Consider the following 9,535-nt stretch of genomic DNA (forward strand, 5'->3'; position numbering starts at 1 on the left):
TTGTTTAATTTCAGCTTTACTGCTTCTAAATAAATAAACTTTTATTAAATTATATAATTCTTAATAGAATTTTTTATTTCTGAGAATTATAGCTTATAATATTTATTAATAACTTTTTTTATATAAAACTAATTAATAGAAATAATTCTCTTCTTTAAAGCTTATAAAATTTAATAAAATCTTTTTAAATTAAGTATAGTATACTGATTTTACTTACTTAATATAAAATTTATTAATAAACTTAAAAAGACTAGTTCAGAGATAATTTTCTTCTATTTCTTAAATTAATAATTAAATTAATTTATAATTTTCTGATATAAAAAATAATCTGATTTACTAAGATTTACTATTAAAATAATATAATAATTAAAGCCTGAAATAGATATAGTAACTAACTTAATAAAATAATTAAATTTCTTAGATAAATCTGGATTTATATATTCCCAGACACTCTTATTAATAATAAATAATTAAATTTAATTAATCCAAAAAAACTAATTAGATTAATTATTAAGAATAATAGAAACTTTCTTAAATTACTAATTTTAAAATATAATAAAAAAATAATTAAAAGAATTTGAGAATTTAGATAGATTTTATTTTTTACTTAAAAATTCTATAATTTTCTATATAAATTTTAAATCAGAGATAAAGTAAAAATAAAAAAAATAAAAAAATATAAAAAGTCTCAGAAATATTAATAAAAAATTAATATAAAAATATAATTAGACTTATAATTAAGAACTTTTCTTAAGAAATAAGAACTTTTTTTAAAAAGACTTTATTAAACTTTTATTTTCTTATATAAATTAGATACAAAAATAAGATAAAAGTAAGAGAAAAATAAGAGAAGTAAAAAATAAAAAAAATTAAAAATTAAATAATTAAATAAGAATTTTTCTCTAATCTTTTAAAAAGATTTTACTAAACTCTTACTTTCTTATATAAATTAAGTATAAAAATAAGATAAAAGTAAGATAAAGATAAAAGAAAGATAAGAGAAAAATAAAAAAAGTAATAAAAAAAATTAAAAATTAAATAAATAAAAAAAAAATTAAAAGCTGATTTAACTTAATTAAAACTTATTAAAAAACTAATTAAAAATTAAGAGATCTTTTTATTTATATTTATAGCTAATTAACTATCAAAAGTATATAAAAATATATAAAATTATATAAAAATTATATAAAAATTATATAAATAAAACAGAGCTGAGAATAATAAAATCAGTGATTAAATAGAGACTAGAATAATTAATAAAAGTAAGATCTCTTACTTCACTGCGAGATAGATAAAACTTAGAATTATCAGTCTGCTAACTGATGGTCTAAGACAGCCAACTAGCCTGAGACCACAAACTGGCGAGCCTTAGGCAGCCAACTGGCGGGCCTTAGGCAGCGAACTGGCCAGTCTGCCCATATTGTTGACAGGCTGTAATGTAGTGTTCCGATCTTTACCCCGTAGATCGATAGGAGGGATGTCAGGATGCAAGATGTCTTGGTGCGATAACCACCCCTGTCAATATGAGACAGAGACAGTTGGACAGGTCGTGTCACGGTCGAGCATGCTGCTGGGCTGGAGCTGGAGCTACTCCAATCAACATACCTTTGCCATTTCAATGCTGCCCTGCGTAACCTCCGTCGTAGAAGTCGAGCGATGGGGGGTGAGAACAACGACGACCAATTAATTCTCAACACGGTCGCAGGGAAAAGCGAAGACAGTGATTGTAATAATAACAATGCTGTGGCACAACAGGATGTGTGTTATGTACGTCCAAGCAAGTCCGCTAGCCGTGTCGCAACACCTTCCCCTCCCATTGTCTGAGCCATGTGGCGTCGGCGCCCCGGTGCAGAGGGCAGCACAATGACGTGTCCGGATGCAGGCAGTTCCGCCTCGTACAGCCGATCCCAAGATTTGGGATGAACCGCAAACCGGGGAGGATGGCGGGGGGCGGAGGACTCTAGTCCGCTGGCTCGCCCAAGAGTGTCGAGAGGAGTTGTGGAAGGGGCAAAATCAGGATGGCGTTCAGCGTCGCCGGATCTGCTCGAGGGGAGGTCACCTGACCGCAACGGTGTCTGGCAGGCGGTTGTATATAACTCGGCCAGCCCCCATCCATCAAGATCAAGTGTGAGTGTTCTGTACCTGTTGATTGAACGCTTCAATCCATCGATCCGCGTGAGCCTGAACCCATCGGACCCACCGCCCAGGTACTACTAGTACTACTAGACTGCTCACTGTCCTGTTCCTCTAATATCCATATCATTTATACTATATTGTATTTCCCATGTCGCATCTCATCCGCGCCGGGAGCATTGCCCGCCTCGCCCGTCCGTTCTCGATCATCGTGCCTGCCCGACGCGAAGGAGAGGCCATCTTCCCCAAGCCCTGTGGGTTTCTGGCAGAGTAAGTCGCGGTGCCTCCCCGGAAGAGGGCCGGACCTGGCTCGATGACGTCATTGACCACCGGACGACAGCGGTCCAGCGGTCCAGCAGTGCAGCTAACACCGTCACTCCCCCAGCATCCGTCCCGAATCCAGTGGCAGCTACCCCGGGAAGACGCAGGAGGTGGAGAAGTTCATGGTGGTGCGACAGAAGATGCACGAGCAGCGCCGCCACCTCGACGAGCTGGAGAGGCACATGTAAGTGGCTGGGCGGGGATCCGGGGGTGGCAGAGTGCTCGCTGACAGGTGCCAGCCAGGATCTTGCTCGAGAGCAGGACGGGGGCATACCGGGTGTGATTCCGCACTATTGACGTTGCTGCAGTTTTTCTTTTTCTTTCTTTTTCTTCCCACTCAACGGTGGGCTAGCTGGCCACGCAGCTCCGACCGGGATTACCTGACAGCCGGGGTTAGGATCGGGGTTTGCCTTGTGTATATACTTTTTTTTTTTTTTTTTTTGCATGCGATCGGACGGAGTTAAGGTGTAGGGAATGAGGAATGCGATAACCAATGAAAATGAGAATTAGCCGATTGTTGGGAACAAGAGACAGTATCCCAGGATGGATAGAGGATAGATAGTAGATGTGTAGATGGATGGATGGATCACATTCCCATACTATCTATGATGGCCTGCATGCCGCGGCGGCCTCGGAAGTTGGCGACCTCCGCTGAGTCAGGTCGACACCTCAGACATCACCGGCCCCTGGCCACATATCTCCGCAGCGTCCGCACACCTCCGCGGTTGCCGCAATCCGCAATCCGCGAGTCGCAGGCGGAGACGCCGACCCGACAGCGTGATCGATAACCCTGGCCCCTGGCGCAGACTGGCAGACCGAGCATGATAGGGCTGGGGGGGAAACGACCCCCGGCGGCCCGTGTCGCAAGGAACACCCGATCGGGAAAGGTGCCGGTTTCTGGCCCGGTTCGAACTGTTCGACACATGGCCGCCATGGCTGGCAGGCTGCGATCAGTTTCAGAGGACAACTCTCTATCTCTGATGAGGCGTCCTGACCATTGACTCCTACTGGGGGTTGTGTTTCGGGGATGGACATGAGTCAGTCCACGGCGTAGTTAACGTGGCTGTGATACGATGGAGTGGAGATGATCCTTCAGCCTGATGGATAAGTACTATCTAGATATAGTATGTTGCTGCCGTGCGAAATTGGATAGATGGAGGTCAACGTGGATTGACCAGAGGCTTCAACACTAACAGTAATACTAATCCAGCAGGGCATTAGTTATCTAATATTACCAAGTTCACCTTGTTCGATCCCCACCGGCCATTTCGGGTGGGCGAAAGATCCGCTGAGTCAGGGGCAGGAGATGGAGGATGGGGATACTATTGGAAGGATTGGAAGGCGACCTGCTCGGCTTTTGCAGCCTTCCCGATCCCGGCCCCGTCCAGGCCTGGCCGCTAGTGGAGCGCTCCCCGGTGCACCCAATCAGCGGCGGCCCTCCAGCGGCCGAAAGGTCCGCCCGGAGGCTGAATTGTTCCTGGCTCCTCTGAGTCAGCACAAGTCCCGTGGCTTGGCGCGCGCTGATTGGCCCACTCGGTTCGAGGCCTGGCAGGTGACTCAGCGGAGCGGGTGCTGCTGCTTCCTCTCTCGTCTGGGAGAAGTTTCGGCGCCCCACTCCACTCCTCTGTTGACCTGCACTATTGCTGCCATTATATGAGCCACCACCCCCCCCCTCCCCCCCCGCGTCCATCCCATCATGCTTTCACTCCCAGCCTTCAGGGTGATCTGGACGTCCCGCTACCTCGTCGAGTCCCCGTTGCAATCACCATGGAGGAAGAGAGCAAGGAGCAGCTCCCCCATGCCGTCGCGCTGTCGGCGGACAGTCCAGATGATAGCGACGGTACCTCCACCGTCCTGGGCGACGAAAGGACCCCCGACCCCCCCAACCCCAACGTCAGTCGCGCCGACAACTGGGCCCTGATGTCCCAGGTCAAGATGCAGCACCAGCGCGACATGCAGTCCGGCTTCAAGCGCCGTGAGCTGGGCGTCACCTGGCAGAACCTGTCCGTCGAGGTCGTCAGCGCCGAGGCCGCCGTCAACGAGAACTTCCTGTCGCAGTTCAACATCCCCACCCACGTCAGGGAGTCCCGCAACAAGCCCCCCCTCCGCTCCATCCTGCACAACAGCCACGGCTGCGTCAAGCCCGGCGAGATGCTGCTCGTCCTGGGCCGCCCCGGCTCCGGCTGCACCACCCTGCTCAAGATGCTGGCCAACCGCCGCCTCGGCTACCGCTCCGTCCAGGGCGACGTGCGCTACGGCTCCCTCACGGCCGACGAGGCCGCCCAGTACCGCGGCCAGATCGTCATGAACACCGAGGAGGAGGTCTTCTTCCCCACCCTCACCGTCGGCCAGACCATGGACTTCGCCACCCGCCTCAAGGTCCCCTTCCACCTGCCCCAGGGCGTCGACTCCGCCGAGGCCTACCGCCAGGAGACCAAGGACTTCCTCCTCGAGTCCATGGGCATCACCCACACCAACGGCACCAAGGTCGGCAACGAGTACGTGCGCGGGGTGTCGGGCGGCGAGCGCAAGCGCGTCTCCATCATCGAGTGCCTGGCCACCCGCGGCTCGGTGTTCTGCTGGGACAACAGCACCCGCGGCCTGGACGCCAGCACCGCCCTCGAGTGGACCAAGGCCGTGCGCGCCATGACCGACGTCCTGGGCCTGTCGTCCATCGTCACCCTCTACCAGGCCGGCAACGGCATCTACGACCTGTTCGACAAGGTGCTGGTGCTGGACGAAGGCAAGGAGATCTACTACGGCCCCATGGCCCAGGCCCGGCCGTTCATGGAGGACCTGGGCTTCGTCTGCCGCGAGGGCTCCAACGTCGCCGACTACCTGACCGGTATCACCGTCCCCACCGAGCGCAAGATCAAGCCCGGCTACGAGAACCGCTTCCCGCGCACCCCGGACGCCATCCTCGAGGAGTACCAGAAGTCGCCCGTCTACACCCACGCCACTGCCGAGTACAACTACCCCGACACCGACCTGGCGCGCGAGCGCACCGCCGAGTTCCAGGCGTCCGTCTCCCAGGAGAAGAACAAGCAGCTGCCCAAGACCAGCCCGCTGACCGTCGACTTCCTCTCCCAGGTCAAGGCCTGCATCGCCCGGCAGTACCAGATCATCTGGGGTGACAAGGCCACCTTCTTCATCAAGCAGCTGGCCACCCTGGTGCAAGCCCTGATTGCGGGCTCGCTGTTCTACGCCGCCCCCGACAACTCGGGCGGGCTGTTCGTCAAGTCCGGCGCCCTCTTCTTCTCGCTGCTCTACAACAGTCTGCTGGCCATGGCCGAGGTGACCGACTCGTTCAGCGGTCGTCCGGTGCTGGTCAAGCACAAGGGCTTCGCCTACTTCCATCCTGCCGCCTTCTGTATCGCCCAGATCACCGCCGATATTCCCGTCTTGCTGTTCCAAGTCAGCATGTTCTCCCTCGTCGTGTACTTCATGGTGGGCCTCACCATGTCGGCTAGCCACTTCTTCACCTACTGGATTCTGGTCTTCACGGCCACGATGGTGAGTTCCTGCCCTGCCCCATCCCCCCCCCTTTGCTACTATAAATGAACATACTAAACCAGTCAGGTCATGACCGCGCTGTTCCGTGCTGTCGGCGCCCTGTTCAGCACCTTCGACGGCGCGTCCAAGGTCTCGGGGTTCCTCATCTCCGCCCTGATCATGTACACCGGCTACATGATCAAGAAGCCTCAGATGCACCCGTGGCTCGGCTGGATCTACTGGATCAACCCCCTGGCGTACGGCTTCGACGCGCTCCTGTCCAACGAGTTCCACAACAAGATCATCCCCTGCGTGGGCACGAACCTGATCCCCAGTGGCGAGGGCTACAACGGCGATGGCCACCAGTCGTGTGCCGGTGTCGGTGGTGCCGTCCCCGGTCAGCCCTATGTCACCGGCGATGCCTACCTGGCCTCGTTGGACTACAGCTACACCCATGTGTGGCGCAACTTCGGTATCCTCTGGGCCTGGTGGGTTCTGTTTGCCGCCCTGACCATCATCGCCACCTCCCGCTGGAAGTCGCCCAGTGAGACCGGCTCGTCTCTGCTCATTCCCCGCGAGTGCGTCGATGCCAATCGCCAGGTGGCCCGCCCCGACGAGGAGTCCCAGGTCAACGAGAAGTCCAAGAAGCCCCACGACGAGAGCTCCCAGGACGAGAGCGACCTCGACCAGCAGCTCGTCCGCAACACCTCCGTCTTCACCTGGAAGGATCTCACCTACACGGTCAAGACGCCCACGGGCGACCGCGTCCTCCTCGACAACGTCTACGGATGGGTGAAGCCCGGTATGCTGGGCGCCCTGATGGGCTCCTCGGGTGCCGGCAAGACCACCCTGCTCGACGTGTTGGCCCAGCGCAAGACTGAAGGCACCATCCACGGCTCCGTCCTCGTCGACGGCCGCCCGCTGCCCGTCTCCTTCCAACGCTCCGCCGGATACTGTGAACAGCTGGACGTGCACGAGCCCTTCGCGACCGTGCGGGAGGCCCTCGAGTTCTCCGCCATGCTGCGCCAGGCGCGCGACGTCCCGACCGCCGAGAAGCTGAAGTACGTCGACACGATCATCGAACTGCTGGAACTGCACGACATTGCCGACACGCTGATCGGGCGGGTCGGCAACGGGCTGAGCGTGGAGCAGCGCAAGCGCGTGACCATCGGCGTGGAGCTCGTCTCCAAGCCCAGCATCCTCATCTTCCTGGACGAGCCGACCTCCGGTCTGGACGGCCAGTCTGCCTACAACACGGTGCGGTTCCTGCGCAAGCTTGCGGACGTCGGCCAGGCCGTGCTGGTGACCATCCACCAGCCGTCCGCGCAGCTGTTCGCCGAGTTCGACACCCTGCTGCTGCTCGCCAAGGGCGGCAAGATGGTCTACTTCGGGGATATCGGCGACAACGGCCAGACGGTCAAGGACTACTTCGCCCGCTACGAGGCCCCGTGCCCCGGTGGCGTCAACCCGGCCGAGCACATGATCGACGTGGTGTCGGGCACTCTGTCGCAGGGCCGCGACTGGCACCAGGTCTGGAAGGACTCGCCCGAGCACTCGGCCGCGGTGCAGCAGCTCGACGCGATCGTCGCGGACGCAGCCTCCAAGCCCCCGGGCACGGAAGACGACGGGCACGAGTTCGCCATGCCCCTGTGGCAGCAGACGATGATCGTGACGAAGCGGTCCTGCGTGGCGGTCTTCCGCAACACTGACTACGTGAACAACAAACTGGCCCTACACGTCGGCTCCGGCCTCTTCAACGGCTTCTCCTTCTGGATGATCAGCGACAGCGTCAGCGCGCTGCAACTCCGGCTCTTCACGATCTTCAACTTCATCTTCGTTGCCCCCGGCGTGATCAACCAGCTACAACCCCTCTTCCTCGAACGGCGCGACATCTACGACGCGCGCGAGAAGAAATCCAAAATGTACTCGTGGATCGCCTTCGTGACGGGCCTCATCGTCTCCGAAATCCCGTACCTGTGCATCTGCGCCGTCCTCTACTTCGCCTGCTGGTACTACACGGTGGGCTTCCCGTCAGACAGCAACAAATCCGGTGCGGTCTTCTTCGTCATGCTGATGTACGAGTTCGTCTACACCGGTATCGGCCAATTCGTATCCGCCTACGCGCCCAATGCCATCTTCGCCTCGCTCATCAACCCGGTCATCATCGGTACCCTGGCCTCCTTCTGCGGCGTGTTGGTGCCGTACTCCCAAATCCAGGAATTCTGGCGCTACTGGATCTACTGGATGGACCCGTTCAACTACCTCATGAGCAGTCTTTTGGTGTTCACCACATGGGACGCGCCCATTCGGTGCCGGGAGATCGAATTCGCCATCTTCGATCCGCCGTCCGGCGAAACCTGCCAGAAGTATCTGGCTAGTTATCTTAATACGACCGGCGTGTTCATGACACTGGCCAATCCGGACGCGACGGCTGAATGTCGGGTGTGCGAGTATTCCCAGGGAAAGGATTATCTGATGTCGATCAATCTGCTCGATTATTATTATGGCTGGAGGGATGCGGGCATCGTTGCCCTGTTCGCGTTCAGTTCGTATGCCCTGGTTTATGTGCTGATGAAGTTGAGGACGAAGGCATCGAAGCAGGCGGAGTAGACAAACATCTTTATCACTCCTGTCTGTCTGTCGATTTTTGGATATCCATCCCCCCCCCCCTTTTCTCCTGGCTCATCGCATATTTTCTTTTTTTTTTGGATATACTCATATTCATACACATACACATACACATACACATACACATACCCCATTTACCCAACATACCCATACCCATACCCACACATACACTTTTGGACTGTGAATTTTGAAAGCATATAGACAGATAAACCAACCACTGTTTCTTGTTCTACTCCCCACTCTGCACTCTATTTGGTCTCGGACTATCTCTTCTCCCTTTCCTCTTCTTCTTGTCTATCTTGATGTTGCATGTGCATATCACGGATATACGATATACCTGTCAATACAGCCGCTGTCTCCCCCGGGAAGATGACAGAAAAATGGCCATTTTGCATTACATACCATTACATTTATTCCTTTCTCACTTCACTTCTACTACATTCCGCACATATCCCCCCCCCCCGGTCCCTTCTCATCAACCCCACAAATACAAATCATTGCAACTGTGAACCCCAGACAAAGGTATCCTAGCCTGTGCTTTCCTGGGGTCTGGGGTAAGCTAGGGAGTGGAGCAGAGCGGAGCGGAGCTTACTTTATTTTTTCTTTTAATTAAATTTACATTGTTTTGATATACTAAATGACTGATGCGGATGTTGATACTTGATTATGTGTGATGTGGATGTGGGATGGGTGGATGGATGGATGGATGAATATACTCCGCTATGTCGTTTACAATCTTATCTGCTTGCCTTTTTGATAAAGAGTAGATTGATAGAATGGTAGAACAATAGAATCAGAATAAGGAATGTAATTCGATTCAATTAATGTGCAATTCCCACTTAACTGATATTAATCAATCAATCAATCAATCAATCACTATCAATTCTATTCGTACTCGGTCGGACTCGCACTCGTAATCTCATCTTGCTTTCCCGACTCCTCTTAGGAAGGATCAAAGAAC

The 9,535-nt window shown here is 52.3% G+C and overlaps 2 protein-coding genes across 2 annotated transcripts; both read left to right on the forward strand.

The window, feature by feature from the left end:
* Positions 1-1,993: 1,993 nt before the first annotated feature.
* BO70DRAFT_427693 (uncharacterized protein) lies at positions 1,994-2,895 on the forward strand. Its single transcript, XM_025547903.1, has 3 exons — positions 1,994-2,403; positions 2,519-2,638; positions 2,694-2,895. The coding sequence occupies exons 1-3, from the start codon at positions 2,285-2,287 to the stop codon at positions 2,749-2,751; spliced, it is 297 nt and encodes a 98-aa protein (XP_025400886.1). The 5' UTR covers positions 1,994-2,284; the 3' UTR covers positions 2,752-2,895.
* Positions 2,896-4,221: 1,326 nt separating this feature from the next.
* On the forward strand, positions 4,222-8,969 carry BO70DRAFT_333042 (putative ABC multidrug transporter; the record flags this gene model as incomplete). The annotated part of the gene is made up of 2 exons (XM_025540948.1): positions 4,222-5,967; positions 6,034-8,969. The coding sequence occupies 2 exons, from the start codon at positions 4,222-4,224 to the stop codon at positions 8,554-8,556; spliced, it is 4,269 nt and encodes a 1,422-aa protein (XP_025400887.1). The 3' UTR covers positions 8,557-8,969.
* Between the last annotated feature and the right edge of the window lie 566 nt (positions 8,970-9,535).

The sequence above is a fragment of the Aspergillus heteromorphus genome, assembly GCF_003184545.1.
Source record: "Aspergillus heteromorphus CBS 117.55 chromosome Unknown BO70scaffold_7, whole genome shotgun sequence".
Lineage (NCBI taxonomy): Eukaryota > Fungi > Ascomycota > Eurotiomycetes > Eurotiales > Aspergillaceae > Aspergillus > Aspergillus heteromorphus.